At 41.7% G+C, this 23,282-nt stretch overlaps 2 protein-coding genes and 1 pseudogene across 3 annotated transcripts in view; all 3 read right to left on the bottom strand.

Moving 5' to 3' along the window:
• The window catches only part of LOC146980947 (protein NLRC3-like), a 37,562-nt gene extending 19,732 nt beyond the window's left edge, over positions 1 to 17,830 (bottom strand). The window contains exons 1-2 of the mRNA XM_085787943.1: positions 17,602 to 17,830; positions 15,109 to 17,146 (exon numbers count right to left, since the gene is read on the bottom strand). Of these exons, the coding sequence (XP_085644069.1) occupies positions 15,109 to 17,146; positions 17,602 to 17,830 (2,267 nt within the window). The remainder of the gene's footprint in view (positions 1 to 15,108; positions 17,147 to 17,601) is intronic.
• LOC146980945 (NACHT, LRR and PYD domains-containing protein 1-like) overlaps positions 1 to 23,282 on the bottom strand; it is a 70,799-nt pseudogene that overhangs the window by 21,065 nt on the left and 26,452 nt on the right. The gene's annotated exons all lie outside the window — the stretch shown is intronic.
• Positions 23 to 13,856, bottom strand: LOC146980948 (uncharacterized). Its single transcript, XM_085787944.1, has 10 exons — positions 13,771 to 13,856; positions 12,283 to 12,456; positions 10,333 to 10,376; positions 8,216 to 8,346; positions 4,678 to 4,730; positions 4,259 to 4,482; positions 3,800 to 4,047; positions 1,014 to 1,136; positions 779 to 920; positions 23 to 354 (listed from the first exon to the last, which is right to left on the bottom strand). Exons 1-10 carry the CDS (start codon positions 13,854 to 13,856, stop codon positions 23 to 25), a joined length of 1,557 nt encoding a protein of 518 aa, XP_085644070.1.

Here is a 23,282-nt window from a genome sequence, read left to right as displayed (position 1 = left end):
CGGTGTCAGACAAACACTGTTTCTACATCAGGTTCAGGTGTTTTGACAGGTAGGGATCCATCTTACAGAGAGCTGTGATCAGAATTGAAGAAGCGTCTTCTCCTTTTTGTCGCACAGTGTCGATCACCTTTTCTGCTTTCTTACTGTTGTTTGACATTGCATTAAAAGTGATCATTTCAGCATCACTTATCACCTCATGGTCCAGGAGTTTGTTCAGCAGGAGACCAAGATTTGCATCAGACACCCTCTTGCTGAACTCAGTCCGAACAGACAACAGCCTCTTTTCTGCTGAGACACTGGAAGTCGGTGCTGAGACACTTGGAGTCGAACCTGGACCAGGATCTGGAAGATGAACTAGAGACATACGTGTGTTTAATAAGCATCATCTGTGCTTTATAATCAAATTAAATAACAAGTGATCAATGTTGCTGATCTGAGAATTAAGACATGTACAACAGGGATTGAATGGTCCATGAAAAAAAAAAAAAAGCTTATACGGTTTGTTTGTCTCGGTTCAGGGTATGTAAAAAGATTAAGATCCAAGACCTGGGAGAGGACTGAGGACAAAGATTTATAGTCCTTTATGTTTCAATGAAGGTCCTTTTAGCTCCTTCATGAAGCTCCATGGTCCTACTCTTTACTGGTTCACACTGGTTTGACTCTCACTGGTTAGGATGGACCACAGAAGCAGACAGAAGACAGAAGAGGATCTGAAGCCCAATAAGAACAGAGACACCACTCATCAGTCAGGTCTACGTCAGGTAGATGAAGACTTTACCTGGCAGGGGAACTTCACCCTCCCACACAGCTGTCTTGGTTTCGTCTTGGACCTCCACATTGGCGATCTCTTTGCTCGAGAGCAGTTTGATCTGAAATGCCGGGAGGTAATTCGGTCCATAGTCCATCTTAAATTTATGCCCCTGAAAACCAGCAGCAGCTGTGTCAGTGACTCAAGATACTGTAAGTGACAGCAGTTTGAAGAATCATGTTGGCTTTAGTCTGACATGACCTACCTTAGTCACCTTAGGCAGGACTATTCTGGCCTCTGGACAGTGAGCTGTGTAAGTTTTATTCGTGATGAGTGTGCAATCGGAAGTCACCCGGATGAACTCACAGTCGTCCTGCATCTGTTTCACCTAAAGAACAATCAGAACGTTTTTTAGAGTCGGGCCTGAGCCTGAACAAACTGGTTCTAGTTGGCTGGACGAACAGGAAGAGGAGAGTCCTTCATGACGTAACACTGATCTTTTTTTCAGTATTTTGGGGCTTTTTGTCTTTAATTGACAGTAAAATATTGCTAGACAGGAAATGGGGAGGCAGAGACAGGGGGAATGACAAGCAGCAAGGGTACATGGGAATTTTAACCAGGGCCGGCTGCAGCAAGGACTGTAACCTCTGTATATGGGGGCCTGCTCTACCCAGTGAGCTATACGACGCCCTGTGTCTTGACCTTTGACCACTAAAGTACAATTAATTCATCTTTAAGTTTGTGTGAAATTTGGAAAAGTTCCATCAAGGCGACACTGAGACACGGTGTCAATAACATGAGGTGTATGGAGTCCACATCATTAGGGGTCTCATTTATAAAACTGTGCGTGGGATCGTTACTAAAAGTGTACGTACGCCAAAGTTTGCGTGCGCCAGAAAATATTCAGATTTATAAAACCCTACGCATGCTTGTAAGCAAACTTCCCTTTATAGATCACAGAGTTCCTACAAGTGTGCGCAGCTGAATCAGCTTCACATCCCGTCCTGTACACGCCCTGTTTTAACCGTAGATGGTCAATGTGAACAAACACATGAATGTGATCTGCATATAAATGAGCCTGACGTCCTCTTGTTGTTGTGAATTGGCTGCAGGTGTGAAAGTGGCGACGTGACATGTTGCTGCAGCTCAACGGCGTCAGCGGCTCAGAGCGCACGCTGTGTGGTTTCATTGCGCTGCCCTCTCAAATGCTGGACCCAGTTCGGCACATAGTTACAACAATGACAACAGTTCTAGTGAATCTGAAACAAGTTATTAACCAGTCATCATCATAGGCCAGAAAGTCGTTGGTCCCTGAAGACCGTCTCACTCTTTATTCTCCTCCAGCAGCGCCATGGTGCAGCATCACACATGGGGCTCACCGCTGGATTTATATATTTACAGTAATTAGACTGATCGATAAAAGTTTGAATAATTAGCAGAATCAGTTAGTGGTATCCTCCATCCCAAAATACATACTGAAGAATGAAAGAATGTGACGCTTTTCTTTATGCCGGTTTTTGTGATGAACAGCAGTAAGTGCGACCAATTCGGGCTTTTTTCCAGGCTTTGAGATTTAATTGACTCTCGATCATATGTTCACAGTATCATAGAGTGGTGGAAATTTGCTGACAATTGTATTCTCCTTGTAATAAGTACATTTGTGTCCTGAATACAATAAACCTGGGGGCAGAGGAAGGACACTAGGATGACCCGGTACAACCTTGTTTACTAACTTATCTAGGATGTAAATTCATATAGGTAAAACAACAACTGGGGTAGACATCTGTTGAGTAATACATCTGTTGAATTGTTTTATTGCCTGGGAAAGCTAAAAGTGCTTGAAGTAATGAAGTAACCAGAGTCATAAAGTTGGGTATAAGAAGGGACTGCAATCTCTGTTCTGGGGGCACGACTCTGAACTGCTATCTGCTGTGTAGTTCTGTGTTCTGTTCCCTTCTCTATAGAGAATAAACTTGGGTGCATGCTACCTCTCCAGTCTTGTTCTTTGACTCTCCACCGCCAGAACCAAAATTTCCACGACAAGCGGAATATATCTAGTTATTTACACCATGTTAGGACTGGATGCTTTATTCCATGCAGCTGCGCTTTCCTCTCCTCCTCCAACGCTCCGGGAGTGGACAACATGACGGAGGGACTGGAGTGATTAAATATAAAGTATAATATATAGTTTAATTTTGATTTTGAATTTCAGTTAGATTCTAAGAAACTATGTTTCTGAAACATCAGTCCAATGCAAAATAACTCTGTGGAAACATGGATCTAAGGCATGATACGGGTTGAAATGAAATGTGTGAAGGGCAATAATAAAAACTAGGGCTGTCCCGTTTATCATATTTTGATAATCGATGCTTTGCGGACATAAAATCGATCAAAATCGAAGCTTCGACAGCCTGGGGGGTGCGCGATTGTAACGTCTGATGGAGGGGGGGTGCAGTGGCGGCCGTAACATCTGACGTCTGACCGGGGTGGGGGAGTTCGCAATCGTAGCGGAAATAATGAAAGTAATGGCAAACAAACACTGCATATCTCCAAAATCAGGCAGGTTTCCAGGATGCCAAGTAGCCTACTCATTTTAATGTAACAACTGCTGATGAGAACCAGTGTCAAAGAGGAAAAAAGGAAGAAAAAAAAATCGATCACGGACTTGATCAATTACCATGGCAACGAACGAAGCATCGAAGCTTAGATTTTTTTGGGTCAGCCCTAATAAAAACATAATTGTTCTTCTCATTCTACATTTCTTCAGTCTGACTTCAGTTCAGCACCACACCGTCTGTGTAGCCAGTTCCTCTTTTCCTCCAGACTATACACATGCATGGGTCAGAGTTTGCTTTGGGCTGCGGACATTCACCCGTCAAGTTTGTTTTTTATAGATCACAACCTTTGCTTGTAAAGTGATGTACTGTACGCAACTTTCAGGCCCGGTTTGTGTGTACGCAACGGTTATAAATGAGACCCCTGGTGAGTAACTTTATTACTTTGTTTGGACTGAAGGTGAAGCAAAGTGAACACTTCAGTCTGCAGTCTTACCTCATTCAGGTGGACATTACTGGGCAGCAGATGCACATTGACGACTGACTCCTGTTGAATGTTTGGTCCTCTGAACAGCAGAACTTGGCCGAAAACTTCCCTAACCTCGAGGGCCGAGACCAGGACAAAGTCCGAGAGATGAGGGACTGAGATGATCACATGAGTGTCTGTGATCTCCAGTGGTTCAATGAAGCTCATTCCATCATCAGTGATGTGGGCGACAGACAGCAGGCCGTCACAGAGCAGAGCTGTGAAAACACAGAGACAACAACCTTGTTATAACAGTGGTGATCATTTCTGTTTATATCTGAAATGACGTACACTGAGATTTGGTCAGGTTATTTATCACAGGAAGCTGGAAAACAATCATGCTCTGATTTTCAAGACCCCGCAAACTGACTAAAGTTGTATCATAAAATCCCCATCCTTGCTCTAACAAACACAATCACCTTCCCTCACCTTCCTTTGTTTCACAATGTGGGAGGTGGAGCTGACGGACGGCATCCTCAGGACACTGGATACTGAACAGCGGCCCTGCAGCCATCTTGCCAACTGATTGGAGGAGGCTTTCATCCTCGCTCTTCCATTGGACAGTCTTGTAGAGCAGCTCCGCCTCCTGAGCCAAAACAAACACCAGTCCAGTTGAGGTACACTGGAACTGGCCTGGACCAGGAGGCCTGAACCTGTGGGACACAGAAGACTGAGTGAACACAATGTGCTCCACCTGACTCAGCTGACTGACAGCTGATCCAGCTGATGTCCCTTCAAACTGTCGTCCATGAGACCAACACTGCAGAGACTCATCTCAGGAGAAGCTGTGGTGGAAGAGAAAGATGCTTTGTATAAAACTATACTGAGTGAGTTTATCACATGTTTACCTGTATGAGAGTTCTGTAGATTCAGTTTCCAGTTCAGGTGTGAAGCTTGACAGCTGTAGAGAGACACAACATCAGCTGGTTTACTACAAAAAATATGTTGAGTGACGCCAACAGATTTGTTTCATAGTGACCTGAGGCACAGTGGACAGAGTCTGAGGGGACTGACAGTCAGTACGTTTACATGCAGAGCTTAATCGAGCTATGCTCAAAATTCGATTTTGGCGTCAAGTCGGACTTCTGTCCTTGTCTCAATATACATGCAACTGAGAAAACCGAATAACTGACGGGGTCCGCCCCCTCATGCGGCGCCAGCCGTTGTTTCAGCGGGTTAATACGCCTCCTGTCCTGTTGACGTTTCTGTCACCTCGTAAAAAACTGAATATAAACAACTTAGTAAGCTTAATAATAAATTCTCAACTGCAGTTCCCGACCAGACGCGTCAGTCTGGGCTGTATGCGTGGAGAATAGGATACGGGCTTCCTTTTCCCTCTCTCTCTCTCTCTCTCTCTCTCTTTCTTTTTTAATAAAACACTCTTGCTGGTCGCGCTGTGTGAAATGCATTGACTCGGCGCTGATGTTGGGTTTTTTTCTTTACTTTGCCGGTTTTGGGCGGCTTCTCTGCTCCACTTGGTGCCGTCTCTACGGTTGTGGAGCATGCGCACATGCATTGTCCAGTTCTACTCCGACTAAGGTGTTTACATGACGAAGAAAATCGAATTCCAATCGCATTATCTGGATGTCTTAATCGGAGTTCTCAACTCCGATTTCAGTCGGACTAAGGTGTTTACATGCACTTCAGTTGTCCAGTTATAGTCGGATTAAGGCAATAATTTGGTTTTTTCAAGTGTCATGTAAACGTACTGTGTGTGACACAGGTATTTGATGCCATTTCAATAGTTTAGAGACTCTCCATCCACTCCACGAGTTTGGGAACATGGAGAGGAATGCAAGGTCTATGTTCAGAGCCTCCATTGCAGAAGCAGCCTGTAGCTCAAGGTTGTAAAGGACATGTTAATCCAGGGGTCTCTAGCAGCAAGATGGAAACCGACCAGTCAAGAGAGCTGCATGCAGCCACAGTGGTTGCTGTAGCAAAATTTTAAAAAATGTATGTACAACCCTGGCTGAGGTTGCCAACGTGTCCTGAATTACTTTGAGGTAACACCCTGTTGCTGCAAGCCAGTCGGTCCATGTTCAACTAAAGAGAGAGCTGTCTCTGTATTCTCAGCACAAAGGAAAACACATTTGCAGTGTAAGCTGGATGCCAATGCAACCCTGTTGAATGTGTTAAAATAGAAAGCATACTTGTAAATGTGCTATTTTTGGGTTAAAAAACAAAGAAAAACACGCACTCTCCAACAAAACTCTCAGGAACAAACTAAAGAGGTGCACGGCCAAAAGATAAACTTAAAGAAACAAAAGAAAGGCTAGCAGCACTCGTGTCCTTCTCATTGTCATTGCCTTTCTTTTGTTTCTATTTTTGGGTTGAACTTCTATAAAATGGTGTTTCATGAACGTTGACGTAACTAAACGTAACTAAATTTAAATTAGGTTTAAAAGATACAAATGTACAATATATCATTATTATTATTATTATTATTATTATTATTATTATTATTATTATTATTATTATTATTATTATTTATAAAAGTTTGAAAAGGATGACTAGAGAATGAGGGAAAGGATAATACTGGTCCTTCATTGGTTAAAGGTGTGTCACTCAAAGTTCAGACAGGAAGAGAGAGCGTGGTGTGTTGATGTGGGTAAACTTGACCGGAATGAGAGACGACGAAGTCACAACATGGTGATTGTTGTATTAAGATAAGGTGTGTAGTTTTTAGTATCTAAAAGACTGTCTGCTCGACATCCAGGACCAGACCACATCATATGTATGTTAGCTTGTAGCTGATTCCGAGCGTGTTCTTAGCATTCGTTAGTAAAGCAAATGGACTCTTAGCTGTGGTATAACTAACCCAGATAATGCTATCGGCTGTGAGTCATTGTTTCAACGGACCACAGAGGATTCATCTAATGTTTTGTTTTGCAGCAAAACTTATTAGTTCATGTTAAATTACATGTAAGTCCAAGTCAATAATTGATTTATGATTTTCTAAAACTGTGGAATATTTGTCTCATTTTCATGAGTCAGGTTAACTTCTGGTTACATTCTGTCATTTAGGCTGCTTATTAGAAAAATATTTAAGTAACAGAAGACAATTATTAGTGTTATAGATTAGGAGAGAATCAGAAATATTATTTTAAGTATTTTATTACTAGTTAAGATTAGTTGAGATTACTTAATGGGTAGAAGTGGGCTACACCAAGTTTGTCCTTTATCCTCAAACCTGTTTATGGCATTCGTGGGAACGATCTCAAGGTGCAGCGGAGAAAATAAAGCCGTTTTCCCACTAAAATTAGCGGGTCGACGCGGTAACAATCGGCTTTTGGCCCCTTTCCCATTGACCAAAATGAGCCGAGTCTGCCCCCCCGCTGAGGGATCAGACAGAGCATAAACCAGTCGCCCCGCTCTCATCCGCGGTGCAAGAGACACACACAGTTATGCCACAGCCGCCCGCCGCGGAGTGTCCGTCCGCCGAGGCAGACGAGGCGTCTGGCTGACCTGGACAGCCAGTCTGCCGCGGCCATGTGAGGGACGTCCGCGGCACAACACGTCAGTTAAACAGACTGTCGCTTTTTTTCTTTTCTTTTTTTCAATCGTTTTTGGTCAGTGTTCTCTGATGTTTTGATCCCAGTCTCGGATGAGAGCAGAGCGGAGCAGAGCTTTGTTTTGGTACGTGATAAGAGACGCGACCGGCGCGATGACGTGGTGTCACGTAACGTTCAGTGTCATCACGTAAATTAGCGGGTTGACGCGGGTCTGGCGTTCCCACTGCAAGCCGTTCGGAGCCGAGCCGATTAAAGGCGATTTTAACCCGCGTCGCTTGCCGAGTTGTTTGACCCGCGTCGACGCGGCTTTGTGCGCCTTTCCCACTGCCACCAAAAGCCGATTGTTAGCGGGTTTAAACGGGTTTTTTGGCCAGTGGGAAAGGGGTATTATACCCCTTTCCCACTGGTCAAAAAACCCGTCAAAGAAAAGAAGTGACAGTCTGTTTAACTGACGTGTTGTGCCGCGGACGTCCGTCATCCGGCCGCAGCAGACTCGCTGTCCTCCGCGGCCCTGGTGCTCCAGGTCAGCCAGCCAGAGAGAGACAGACGGACACTCCGCGGCGGGCGGCTGTGGCATGACTGTGCGTGTCTCTTGCACCGCGGATGAGAGCGGGGCGACTGGTTTATGCTCTGTCTGATCCCTCAGCGGGGGGTCAGACTCGGCTCATTTTGGTCAATGGGAAAGGGGCCAAATGCCGATTGTTAGCGGGTCGACGCGCGTTTAAAAAACCCGCGTTGACCCGCTAATTTTAGTGGGAAAACGGCACAAGTGTGTCTATTTTGGGAAGCAGATGTTTGGGATGAGAATCAGCATCTCCAAATCTGTGGTTCTCTGGTACCATTGAATATCAGGATACAATGTTTTTTTGCTCACCCTCAGCTTTGAGTCTTCCTCAGACACTTTTAGTTTTGAGTCTTTCTCCGAGTCCTTCAGCGTTGAGTCGTCCTCAGACATGTTCAGTGTCGTCTCTGCTCTGTTTGGGTCCAGTTTGACATCAAAGACACCTGTTAGGAGGAGAAGAAATAAGGCTGATGTCAGACATCAGCATTTGCCGTTCCTCTCTCCATCATTTGCAAGTCAGATCTGATCACACCTGTACATTAATATGCACATAAAAGATATCGAGTAAATAATAATAATAATAATAAAAAACTTTATTTATAAAAGCACTTATCAAACAAGAATACAAATTGCCAGAGAAAAGAGAAAAAGAGAAAAGATGTTTAAAACATTTCAACTCGACAGTAAAAACAAGAAAATATAATCCAGTAGGAAATGTTAAAACAACAAATTGAACATTAGAATGACAAAAAAAAGAAAGAAAAAATTGGCAGGGCTGTACACAAACAAATTGGTTAAAAAAAAGACACTGACTCTGACCACTTTATTTCCCCAGTCAGGTCATTCCAGAGACTCAGGGCTCCAACAGCAAAAGTTTTGTACCTTTTAGTTTTTAACCTAGTCTCTGGAATAGAAAGAAGGCCACTGATGGAGGATATCAAATTATGATAGGGTCTATAAGGTGTTGAAAGGTCAGAGATGTAATCTGGAGCCAGGTCATGAAGAGCTTTCAAACTAATTAATAAAATCTTAAAATCAATCCTAAAACCAGGTACCAGTGGTACAAGCGTAGCTGCTGAGGTCTGTATTAGTTTTTCTGTCTCTTTTCACACGGCTGAGTGCCGTGGCAGATATATCCACCCATTGCTTCAGTCTATTTAACAGAATGTTGTGATCAACTGTATCAAAAGCAGAACGTTTTTTCCAACAGCACTAGAACCGAGCACATGCCTGCATTTGCATTCATTAAAAAGGTTGTTCATTACTTTGAGGAGGACGGTCTCAGTGCTGTGGCTCTGATGAAAAATGGATTGGAATTTTTTAGAGACATCTTTTTCTTTCACCACAGCAAGAAGCGGCTTAGAACATTTTTTCAAGGATTTTGGAAATAAAAACTGTTTAGAAATCAGGCAAAAAATTATCTAAGGCTTTAAGATCTAAGGTTGCTGAACATAGTGATTTAAAATAAATAACATCTCATTAGTATGTAGGCATCAGGAAACTCTAAATTCAGGGTATCAAACAATGAGCAGAATTAAGAGGCACTACTCAAGACACAAGAGTATAAGCAGGGTAAAACACAGTTGGCAGCCTGTGACTGACACAGTTAAAAATAATGCAGTGGTGATCTGAAACAGCCAAGTCCAAAATTTCCACAGAGGGTTTTCCAGACTTAGAACTAGGTCCAGAGTATGACTATGTCTATGAGTTGGGCCACATGCGGATGGAAGTAAAAGGAGTTGGTAATATTTAATTAATAGCCTACTGTAAAAAAAATAAAAAATAAAAAATAAAAAATAAAAAATCTACAGGAAGAACATGAGAAGACACATCAACATGAATGTTCAAATCACCACACTGAATAATTCAGAATTTAAAACAAGGCTGGATAAAAAATTCAGAGAAGAAAGAGCCAGCTGGTTTAGGAAGGAGATAAATCACTGCAAGTATAGTTTTAAACGGTTTCAAATAGGTTTGGGAGACCAAACCGATTGAAAATACTTCATATAAATACCTCAAACCATCTCAATTACCCCAAACTGATTGAAATTCCAATAGGTTTGAAGGGGGTAGCTTAAACCTTTTCTAAAGCGTCCTGTCTGTCATGTAACGACCTCTAACCTGGGATGGCTGAAACGGTCAAAACCAGGAGGGCACGATTCCACAAGCTGATGTGATGATGATGTCATAATTCAGTTAAAAACATAATATCTAGTACTTGAGAAGAGATAAAATAATTTAAAATATCTAGGACTTGAGAAGAGATAAAAATAATTTAAAATAAAAAAATAAATGCAAGCGAATTCAGTTCAGACACATGTTCAGTAGCTCAAACCAACATGTAATTCTTAAAAGATTTGGAGAAGAAATGCACCCAAAATAATTCCACAGTCAGACTGATGAAGAGGAGACAGTGTTTCAGTACTCACAGGTTTTGTCTCTTGAAGCCTTAATCACCTTGTTCTTGTGGATCCTGTAGGAATAAAATACAACACCAGTTACAGAGTCAGAGGACAATAATCAGGTTTGGTTTGAGTTAGTTTCATTAAACCAAGCTGTGTTAGTAAATCAGGTTACTATGGTGTAATCAAGTTTATTATGGTCTGATCTGGACAGGGTTAAGTTTAAAGTATCAGATCAAGGTGTATAGAGAAGATGGCTCTATTACAACCCACATGTGGGTCTATGTCTCTGTCTGTGTGGGTGTGTGAATGTGTGAGTGGTTGGCTGATGTTTTGCAGGTGCTGAGTTATGCCTGATTACTGTACATTATTTTTTCACATTATTTTGTAAATAAATCTTTGATCATTCCCGTTCATTATCGTGCAAACCCGTGTCCTGGGAGTGAGGGAAGGTGTCTATGTATTTTGTTCTATGCTCTAGGTTCCCCTAGCCAGGGCATAAGATCTAGACAAATAAAGCCGCAAATTCTACAGAAAGTTCAACATCTGATCAGTGCAGTCTTGATATTCCAGCTGCTGTACGTCATTTTATATTTTACGTATCCCCAGTTCCTGTGAACATGAGTGTCAAGAAAGTGCAGCAGTCCCAAAGCTTTGCTAACACCCTGACCTGCTGCATCATTGTGTGTTTAGGAAACTGTACCACCTCCAACCAATAAACATGCAGTGCATAATGAATGCAGGGGAAAATAAAAGTCATTGGTGATTCACTCCTGGACATATACAATAGTATACCTGCAAAAAATAATCTACATTGCAAATGACAACAATGATGAAAGAAGCGTAGACTGACCCATTCCTCTACTGACCTCAGAGTCTCCAGTCTACAATTGGGACTATGCACAAGAGCTTCCAGATCCTTCACTTCTGAATTGTGCAGCTTGTTGTCTCTCAGGTCCAGGTTTCTCAGGTGGGAGGGGTTGGACTTCAGAGCTGAGGCCAGAGAAGAACAGCTGGTCTCTGACAACCTGCAGCCCCTCAATCTGAATAAAGAATGAAATAATTAAATAACTAGGGCTGGTAGGGGTCATACACATTTACTGCTTTTACAATCAAAGTTATTAAAATGTATGAATCAAATAGATTCAGGTTTTCAAAGTGTGAGAGAGTGAGCACCTTTTAAAGAACAAAGAAACAGCCAGTATACAATAAATACAATTAATCATTCAGCCCTACTCATTTTTGTTTTAATGTTATATATAAATACAGTTTTTTTCCCCCTCACATCGCATTGCACCTTAAAAACTCTGCCAGTCCCCAGGGAAGACGCATCCCAGTTTGAAAAACGCTAACACAGAACATCAAACAACCCAAATCATGTTTAAACAAAAAATAAATCAATTATCTGGAGTATGTTCAGACAAAGAGAGGGGAAAATATAACTTAGGGGGATAGTTTTATTTCAAGTAAAAGTGAGTCCTACCTGACACTTGAGAGGTACAGGATTGAGGGTGCCAATGAGTGCTAACATTTATTTATTTTTTACTTGACCCCCTATTTTTTGTAGGTTTTTTTTTATTTTAAACAATGCAATGTGATAATTAAAGAAGCTGGATAAACAATTGATTTATTTATAATTTATGGAGAAGCGGTGGGATTAAATAAGCATTGCTTCTTGTCACTCCGTCCTTCGAATGTGTATAAAGAATATAATGATTAGATGATCAGATGTGTCCTGATCAATGATCAGTATCTAAAATGAATCAAGGTGTTCTACACACTCATGTTGGTGTGTGTGAGCTCTGAACAGATAATGTTGGTAAATGACTCAACTAAGTCACGTCGCTCTGACTAAATCTCTGTTATATTTAGTTTGATCATGAACCATCATCAGTGTTTATTGTTAACACAACAGCTGCTGCAGCTAAACTCACACACACTCATTGTAAATGACTGAAGTGTATAGCAGCTACTGACCTCAGAGTCTCCAGTCTACAGTCTGAACTCTCCAGAAAACTACTCAGATCCTCCACTCCTGCATCCTTCAGCTTGTTGTCACTCAGGTCCAGGTGTCTCAGGTAGGAGGGGTTGGACTTCAGGGCTGAGACCAGAGAGGAACAGCCTCTTACTCCGAACTCGCATTTCTTCAATCTGAATAAAGATTAAAAGAAGAAAATAGAATGATTGATAATTGATCAGGTGTGTCCTGATCAATGAATCAGTAGACTAGTATGACTAAAGGGACTTCATAATGTGGTCTTCTACACACATCCACGTCAGCACAGATTAATCAGCTGCTGCAGACCTCAGGTCAGTCTGTCAGTGTACAATCAATATCTGGTAGCTTTTGTGTGATTAACCCTATTAAAGGATGAATCCTGATGGACAGTTCTGTCCTGGTTCAGGTTCTGTTTGAATCCCTCATTAGATGCTTCATTTTGACCTGACAGGTGTTTAGCTTAAGATCTTCTATGTGCAGCTGAAGCTGAATGAAGCGACTCCTCTTCTACTAGTTGAAATGACAGTGACACAATCAGTCACTGCTTCAGTCTAACAAATATTCACACCAATGTCAAACTGAACCTTCACACAATTTAAGTAAAAACAGGGAAAACTACAACAGGCCCAGTCATGTGAACTGACCTCAGAGTCTCCAGTCTACAGTTTGGACTCTCCAGTCCAGCACACAGAATCTTCACTGCTGAATAGTCCAGGTAGTTGTGGCTTAAATTCAGTTCTGTCAGATGGGAGGGGTTGGACTTAAGAGCTGAGGCCACAATTTCACAGTGAGTCTTGGAGAGTCCACAATCAACAAGTCTGTGAAGAGAGAAAATATAAAGTCAGTCAGAATCAAATCAGATCAGTAAAAACACAGTTGATGCATCTGATGATGTGATGAACATCTGAGGTTCAGCTCATCTTCTCTGACTGAGTTTGACATGAAACCTTCAGTCCTGCACAGGTTTAATCTGGATCTGTGTTTTGGATGAAGGAGGTAAACAACATCATGCTTCTGCTTCTCATGTGATTTGATCCAGAGTGAGGATTAAGACAATTGTCCACTGTTTTTAGACTGACTACAGAAAAGTTTGTCTCAGCTGAGTGACTAGTTTCTGGAGGCTAAAATTAGTGTGTGTGTGTGTGTGTGTGTGTGTGTGTGTGTGTGTGTGTGTGTGTGTGTGTGTGTGTGTGTGTGTGTGTGTGTGTGTGTGTGTGTGTGTGTGTGTGAGTGAAACTCTACTACATTTAGTTCAATCCTGAACGATCATCAGTGTTTGTTGTTAACACAACAGCTGCTGCAGCTAAACTCACACACTCACTGTAGACATAAAGTGTTAAGTAGCTGTGATCTGAGACGCTGTTTGTGTCATGTGATTTAAGGGGACCAGGATTTCCTCCATGTTCATCACGACTTCAGTCTCCTCTGGATACAGACGTCGGCTTCATGTCCTTCTAACTCCTCACTTGTTCTTCAAACCTGTCACTTGAGTCAGTGTGGTGCGCTCAGGTGATGTCACCTGCACACAGATGCTGCTGGAGACACTATGCATTCATACTACCATCAGGAAACACTGATGTGGAAAACTGATCAGATTCATGAGGTTTCAATAAAACCAAAAAGTCAATGAAAAAGCAAAATGAGCTGTATTATCCCAGGGAAGTCCTTTTTGTAACCTGGGAGGAGGTTTATTTTGAACTCTGAAGTGAGAGAAGGAAGCAGTCACATTTCTCAAAACAACCCTACATCGTTTCTTCTCTTATACTCCATGTAACAACTGCACCACCTTGTGGACTACCATTAACTGCACTGGAGTCACATTAAAGGTAGTCTGAGCTGAAGGAAGTGTGCTGCTGCAATTAGCCTCTGATTGGCCGGAACAAGCCACCCAACAGAAGTCCCACCTTCCTGTTTCAGTTTTCACAGTCCCCTCGGAGAAAGGAAACAACAACAGGAACTACGGATATTTCTTTGTGACTGTAAAGATATTCAAAGAGTATATTTACGCCATTTGCTATCCAAGAAGGACGTTCTGGCTTTTTTGCTGACCCCAGCTACAGCCAAAGTTTTATTTATCAAGCTTGGCCCATGGTCTTCAGTGAGCTAGCGAGGCTAACGCTTACCCCCTCAGACATATTTTTTAAGCGCACCGTTGCTATGGCATCTGGGGCGTTTTTTTCTCCGATCTCAGAATCAGGACAATAGTTGGACCAGCCAGACCTTCCTTCTCTGGAGGTAGGTCTGGTGAGCGAGAGTATATTAAAAGTAAGATTGGAGATCCTTTTCTGGAGCTTTTTTTTTTACTACATTTTTGAATGAAGGGCAATCAAGGAAGTGGGACAAGTGATAGATTTATTTATGATTACAATATGATGATGGTAAAGGGGTGGGATTTAATAAGCATAGCTTCTTCTCACTCCTTTTCAAATATGATGATGATTATGCGTTTGTGTTTTGTTTCCAATTTTTGTTCTTCAACTTGTTTATGTTATTTACAGATGAAGGAAAAAACTTAAAGTGTGCCTTGATTTAGTTTTACATAAATAACACAAATAAATATATTTTCAGTCACCTGTGGAACAGAAAATCATGTAAAAACACCATCCAATCGTTTTGAATCGTGAAGTGTCAATCAAACTGCCGTCTCTGTCCCTGCCTCCATCTTATGCGCATACCGCTAAGTAATTTTTTCACTGTCAAAATAAGAATAATGAAGATAAATGAAAACTCATTTTATCTGAATTCTGCTAAACTGCTAGTGCAATCCACTGATCAATAATTATAATGATCATGTCTGGACTCACCGAGCCTTTCTGCAGTTCCTCACAGCTGGGATCAGTCTCCATCGTCCCTGATATGATGTGTTGTACTTCTCCAGGTCCAACTCATCCAGAACCTGCTCTGACATCTGCAGCATGTAGGCCAGAGCTGAGCACTGGAACTCGGATAGTCTCTTCTTTGATCTGTTCTCTGACTTCAGGAACTGTTGGATCTGATGAACTGACTGGTCGTTCATCTCTGTCAGACAGTGGAAGATGTTGATGCTTCTGTCAGGAGAGATTTTATCACTGTTCATCTTCTTCAGGTTGTCGATCACTCTCTGGATGGTTTCTGGACTGTTGTCTGTTTGACCCAGCAGACCTCCTAAAAACCTCTGGTTGGACTCCAGAGAGAGGCCATGAAGGAAGCGAAGAAATAGATCGAGGTGACCATTTTCACTGCTGAGGGACTTACGCATGGCTCTCCGCAGGAAGTCATCCAGGGATAAATCTTTGTCGCTATCAGAAAACTGAGAATCACAGTCACCATCACCGTCACCATAGTCATCACCATCGCCATCGCCATCGCCTTCGCCTTCGTCTTCGTCTTCGTCTTCGTCTTCGTCTTCGTCATCGTCATCGTCATCGTCTTCGTCTTCGTCTTCGTCATTAAGTTCTCCCTGGGAGTTTTCCAGGACCTCTTCGTCTTCGTCTACGTCATCAAGTTCTCCCAGGAAGTTCTCCAGGACCTTTTTGTTCTTGTTGGTGAAACAGTGGAACATGTAGACTGCAGCCAGAAACTCCTGAACACTCAGATGAACAAAGCAGTAGACTGTTTTCTGGAAGATCACACTCTCTCTTTTGAAGATCTCAGTACAGAGTCCTGACTTCACCAAGGCCTCTGTGACATCCAGACCACACTGCTCCAGGTCTTCTTGGTAGAACATGATGTTTCCTTTCTGCAGCTGTTCAAACGCCAGCCTCCCCAGCTTCAGAAGAACTTCCCTGTCGGCCTCTATCAGCTCCTGTGGACTCGTCTCATGTCCCTCACCGTACTTGTTCTTCTTCCTCTTTGTCTGGACCAGCAGGAAGTGTGAGAACAGGTCAGTCATGGTCTTGGGCAGCTCTCCTCTCTGGTCTGTGGTCAACATGTGCTCCAGAACTGTAGCACTGATCCAGCAGAAGACTGGGACTTGACACATGATGTGGAGGGTCCTGGACGTCTTGATGTGTGAGATGATTCTTCTGGACAGATCTTCATCACTGAATCTTCTCCTGAAATACTCCTCTATCTGGGCGTTAGTGAAGCCTCTGACCTCTGTGACCCTGTCAACACATGTAGGAGGGATCTGATTGGCTGCTGCAGGTCTGGAGGTGATCCAGACCAGAGCCGAGGGAAGCAGATTCTCCTGGATGAGGTTTGTCAGCAGCACGTTGACTGATGACGTCTGTGTGACATCAGACACAACCTCCCTGTTGTTGAAGTCCAGTGGCAGTCGGCTTTCATCCAGGCCATCAAAGATGAAGAGAAGTTTACAGACAGCCAGCTGCTCTGCTGTGACCTTCTGTAATGTTGGATGGAAAACATGGAGCAGCCCGAGAAGACTCAACTGCTGATCTCTGATCAGGTTCAGCTCCCTGAACGAAAGCAGAACCAGCAGACTGACATCTTGGTTCTCCAAGCCCTCGGCCCAGTCCAGAGTGAACTTCTGCACTGAGAAGGTTTTTCCAACGCCAGCGACGCCGTTGGTTAGAACCACTCTGATGGGTCTCTGTTGGACAGGTGAGACTGTAGGGACATAGTCTCTCTGTTGGACATGTAAGTCTTTAAAGATGTCGTTGCACTTGATTGGAGTGTCATTGAGGATCTCCTTCTTAGACGTTGTCTCGAGCTGTCTCACCTCATGTTGGGTATTAACCTCTTCACTCTGTCCTTCTGTGATGAAGAGCTCAGTGTAGATCCTGTTGAGGAGGGTCCTACTTCCTGTTTCACTTCCTGTTGCCTCAGTTCCTTCAGTCACTTGTTCATATCTGCTCCTCAGGCTGCTCTTATGTTGATCTAAAACCTCCTGTAGACCATGATCTGTTGAGGGAGAAGAGACAAAGTGTGTTTGTGGTGTCAATAATTATGTTTTTTAACAATGAAACTATTTTTTACTGATACCTCTTATCAATCTGCTCCCTCAACAATTCTGTTATTTGTGCTTTGTAATTTTTGGAAAATTTGAAACAGTGAACGTCATCATTCATACCTCATCATTTATTTTTTTAATTTATCAAGTGCCAGTAACAGAACTGAAACCAATAAACGACAGCAAAAGTTTGTAGTTGTAAAAGTATGGATTGTCCAATTTTCCACTACTGCCGTTATAAAATACCTTTTATAATTTAACAAATACCTGTTAGTTTTATGTATCTATTAGTAGGCCTGCATTTTCAGTTTAGGAGTATGTATGTAAGTATGTGTTGTTACTGGGCAAATAAGATACAACAGCAACAAAAACTTGCCTGTTGAGCCTGTCACAGTGATGCTCTGACTGGCTGTCTGCAGTCCACCACTGGTTCTGGGTCTTTTTCCACACTGGGGACAGGAGGGGTCTCCTGAAGAACCAGACTGATCCCGGTATGAGGTCAAGCATTGTCTGCAAAACCAGTGTCCACAACTGGTGGACACTGGATCCTTCACGACGTCCTGACAGAGACCAGAACAGGATAGCTGCTCGTTCACAGAAACACCACTCCTCTTCCTGTAAAGACATGAACACATGAATGTTTAAACTAGAGTCACCTCCTCCAGGTAATTTCCCCTTCCTCCTCTCAGACTAGATCCAGATTACCTGATCCCCGTTTATCTGGACACAGGAAATATTCACAGTTTGAGACATCCTCTCATAAGTATTTTGTCTTGATGTGCTAAGAAGAGTTTTCATGAAGACACACTGACCTTGCCCTTTTATTGAATCAGTTTGTTCTTGAGTATAGGTGAACGTTTGTTCCCAGTCTGAAGAAATTCCTTTAAATGATTTTTCAGATTAAATTTGAATGAACTGATTAGATATCGGTGACTAAAGGTCAAAAGTCAGTGTGTCTCTTTTAATAGAATAGAATAGAAATACTTTATTTAATCCCCGAGGGGAAATTTTAAATGTCACAGAGCAGCAGCAAGACAATACAGACAACAACACTGAAGTAAAATACATAAATACATAAAAACACATAGGTACTGTTGCTGTACTGTAACTAAAGACTTAAGACAAAATTTGACAAAAGTGGTTAATAAATAACAGTGGACAAACACAATGTAATGTGGAACTAGTTTGAATGGAAGCAGAGATCCTAGTTTTAGATTACTCAGTCCAAGCTTCTACTCTCCATGAACGAATAACAACCTGTAGCTCTAGTGATCACTCCATGTAGTGATCAGATTAGTAGGAGAGTATAGTAGGACTGGAGACCTGGTGAACTTGAGACCTTCAACTGATAACATCCATTACATTCTACAGCTCGATCTGCTCTCATTTCCTGTCCTCTGAAGGCTGTCAAACATCAGCACGGAAACAAAAAGCTGAAAGTTTGTTGCAGGTCTCTTACCTCGGAGCTGCAGGCGCATTACTAGAGCACGGATCATCTTTGGATGGATTACTCTTTGTAGAACCTGGAGTCTCTCCTGTGTTCCCCTTTTCCTCTGCACAATCACTCATCTTCTGTACTTCAGTCAGTCTAACAGTGAGACCAGTAACACTGACTGTTAGCACAAACACAGGAAGTAGACCCAGTAGTAGACAAAATCTGAATTTGCCCATCATTACCCACTATGTACAACTACACACAGAGACAACAGAATCATTTGAACAGTACTCACCTTGATCTCTTGCCCTGATTACTGTAAAACAATCTGATCAGAATAAAGACGTCAACTTCAACCTTCCCGCCATTTGTTGTCTGAACGGAGCTGCAGCTGCTCCTCCTCCTCCTCCGCCTCTTCTTCTACTTCTTTCCTGGCAAACAATGTTTTGGGGCATTACCGCCACCGACTGGTTAGGAGTGTGGATCAGGATGGATATACCTCATAAAAAAAGGAAAGAAAACAGACTAGTCACTATATTCTCTCAATCAACTAAGTTGCTCTCCTGTTCTCACCTATATTAAACTTTATTTTCTGTCTACTGAAGTTCATTCTCCTCTTTTGTGCTTCATATTTCCTACAGTGCACTAGGACATGCTCCAATATCTCTTCCTCACCACTACAGCCACCCGTGTTGGGTTTCCCTATTTTGTGCTCCTCCTCTACCATGACTGTAAATCACATGACTCTCAAGCTGTGGCTACAGGAGGCCTCATGAGGATCTCTCTTGGCTTGAATAACAAAACTAGGAATACACACACACTGGAAATGCATATACTAAATTACCTTTTTTGTTGAACAACTAATTATGTAAATCTCATGTTCATATTCTCAACAGGTACAGTTGAGAAACTCATTACAGGTTACCAATAGGCTATACAGGGACAGACTGGGACTAAAAAAAACAACCGTGGACTTTGAATAGGCCCAGCCCAGTGAGAGATACTAGTAGTAGTATCATCTAATTTTCCATTGATGTTTTATGTCATGTGAAGCCCTGGGTGTAATGTCACATGAACGTATGTATCTCATCCTGTGTGACCCTTTTCATGTTGCATAACCAAGATGGCTTACCAGATATAAATGTCTTAAGTTACCCAGAATTCATACCCCCAAAAACTAAACTCCTTGTTGTCGAGGTAGAGAGGTAGAGTAAAATGGACTTCAGCACCCGTGTGTGGAGCAGCCGCGTCTGGTTTGAATCAATATGGGGCTAAACATCGCACATGAGCTAAACCGTTGACCTCTGCATATAACTAAACGATCACAAGTTGCTTTTCTAAGGGTCAGCAGGTCGCAGCAGGGCTGTCACAGTGACTGCATGGCGGGCAGCCGGCTGTTCTGTGATTCTCCAGATCACACAGATGGCCAGTCCACCCCTGCATAAATAGTCAAAGATTCATAAAAAAAAACACTTTTGTTACTAAAGCAGACCATAAACAGGAGAATACAATGGAAATAGCATGTTTACATCTGTGAGCACATTGTTCAGCCTGATTTTAGCGACATCCTTTGACTGATCATCATCAACATTTAACCTGCACCTCAGTTTCACTTGTTTTCATTTGACAGTTTCACACAGAACTTTCTGGTGGAGTCTTTCCATGTTTCTCCTTCTGTGACAGTAAAAAGGCAACATTTACATTTTTTCAGACAAGACTGTCTTATAAACTATTCGATTTTTTTTTTTAACAGAACGACTCTTATTATTTACACATGAGCACAAGTTATATTTGACTAGTATGATCCGATTAGTCGACTAATCAAAAAAAAAAAGTCGGTGATTAGTCGACTATTAAAATTATCGTTTGTGGCAGCCCTATCATACACAAGCATCTATCTTACCTTCAGCTCATGTAGTGCCAGGATCATACATGTAACATTGTCAATTAACTTGATGTTTGCTCATAACAGCAGAGTAAACTTTAAGACACATACTCTGGCTAAGACAATTGGATTGTACATAGGAAGCATAAACAAATATCCATAATGTTTCTTGAGGTATCAAGTCTAGATGGAGGGTCTCAATATTTAGTTACAACAAATACAGTAATGAATTCAAATTTATATAAAATAATTTAGCATCATTTAGGCTACTTGTAATTTCTCTTCCCTCTAAAAGCACTGAACCATGAAGATGTCAGAAATGGACACTAGATGGAGCTGTGACCTCAAAAATATATCACATTAATATTTAATTTTTTTGTACTGTAGCTTTCTGTGTTTTATATTTTCACCTTAAATGCAACAATATTCAGTCTTGACTTTGTTGTGCAGATGTTAGCCTACAGAGTTTATTAGTTAGTGATTCCACTAGCAATTACTACCTGCAATTCTGTCCTTCTTGAGGGTTCACTGCATTTAATTTATTATTACTTACCTGCCTGTTACATAAAGTTATTCACCAATTCACTGCTTTATTTACTTGCTTTTTATCATGATCTGTGAGTTACAAGCTCTTTATTTTGAATGCCACCCTGAGAAGTCCCTGCAGACTTCACGGTTCGCCCCGTTACTAGGCAACAGTCTGCTGTCAGAGGACTCATGGTAGGTTGACTTGTACTGAGCTATGTTCTTTTATCTTTATTTTTAATGGTTAAAGTGCATTTATTTAAAATACATGTGAAGATGTGCTCCAGACAACAACTGCTGATGTTCTGCGATGATGTTGACATTGTTGAGTGACACGTGGAGTAAATTGCTGTGTAGCTGTTCGATCACTTTGCTTGCATGATGTTAGCTTGTGGCTAATCCTAGCAGTGTAGCAGTTCAAAAGGCAGTTAGTTAATGGATTGTATTTCTTTCCAGTTTGTGCTGAGCTGTGACCATGAGACCTGAGATGTTTTCGTGTGTTCATTACCAGGTACTTGTATTTTTTTTTTAATTCATTTGTCATTTTATATTGTTCATGTGTTACAACTACTGAAAACTGGAAGCTCCATTTAATCAGTTGTCCTCACATTAAACATAAAATACAGACAAAAATAGTACATGATACATTCCCACCATTGGCAGCTGCTGGGCTTTCAAAGAGGGGAAGCCCATTATCATAAAATGTGCCCTTTTATTTATACACCTCCCCAACCCAACCTCACCCCAGTACCCCAAATCAATGACCATCTAGTTTGGCTACACTACAGTGAAAAATAAAAACTCTATCCTGCTGCCGCACTGAGGTCCATTGACGCTGAGCTTCAACACTAAGCACTAAGATGCTATGGGAATGTATGAGAAGAAAATCACGCAAGTTTGCCTGCTATAAGGAGATGATTCTGAATGAACGTTGTCTTAGAGTTGAACAGGTTCTAACACATTTTTGGTCAATGAAATGTAAATACAACTGTTCGTATTTGAGATATATATATATATATATATTAGTGCTGTCAAAGTTAACATGTTAATTTTGGAGATTAATTTTAAACATTTAATGCGTTAAAATTAACGCAATTAACGCCGTTTTGTTTACTTCCGGTGGTGGCTGACCCGTTACGTGTGCAGGCAAAGCATGTACCGGCTGTAGCGCTGTTATTCTTCACTTTATTCGGTTTTAATATTTTTTTCATGCGAGTAAGTAACTGTTTAGATGACCAATATGCGGTTAGTTTATCCACATGATGATGAAGGTTGCTCCGACGACGTTCTCGGAGCAGTGACGCTCCACCAGCAGTGACAGTAGCGGAGCATCACAGAGGCAACAGCCCGGTCTGCGGAGCCGGTCGGCCGGGTACACAGCGTCGTCCCCGCCTGGGGTAAGACAGAGAGCCGAACCGCAGGCCTTTAGAGGTTCACTGCCAGCTGGTTTAATTCTTTCTAGATTAGTTATTGAATGTTTGTTTAGTTGATTAGTTTGTTTGAATGAAAAGTGAAGCTTCATGTGTGAATTGGACAGAAGAGCAGCGCTGCCTTGGAGATGTACACAAATCACCTACAGATCAATAAATAAAACAATGAACCGATCGGTCTATACAGCTATTCAATTTAATTTACGGAGGGAAATTCAGTGATGTGGTTGTTTTTTCGTGCACGTCCGCAGCACAGCTTGGTAGGAAAAAAGGAAAAACAAAATATGTTGGCGCATGCCCATAAGTGGTCTGGAGTGGTCTTGATGGTTTTGATTGCACTTCAACACATGTAGGCCTGGGTTGTTTTGTTATTATTTCTGTTGGAGGATATAAGCACGTGGCCTTTTTTGTGCCAAATTTGTTCTTTTAAAGTTTAAAGAAAGCCATTAAAATAGTCTCTGAATTTAAATATACTTTTTTGTATTTATTCTACACTAATTTGATGATTATACATAAATTTTCATTATAAGCTCAAGTCATAAGAGAACAAATGCAGTTTATTTGTTGATAAATTAATTGCGATTAATCTAGATTAATTACAGAAAATTGTGAGATTAATTAGTTAATTTTTTAAAATCTATTGACAGCCCTAATATATATATATATATATATATATATATATATATATATATACATACACACACACACACATACATATTGAGGCTTTTTGTATTTTTGGGCTTGTTTGCCTGTAATGGACAGTACAGTCAAGAGAGACAGGAAATGAGGAGGCAGAGGGAGGGGGAATGACA

Source organism: Trachurus japonicus, chromosome 9 (genome assembly GCF_045865225.1).
Source record: "Trachurus japonicus isolate A0001 chromosome 9, Traja_1.0".
NCBI classification, from domain to species: Eukaryota; Metazoa; Chordata; class Actinopteri; order Carangiformes; family Carangidae; genus Trachurus; species Trachurus japonicus.
Note: the sequence above shows the minus strand (reverse complement) of the source record. Positions and strands in the feature narration are given on the sequence as shown.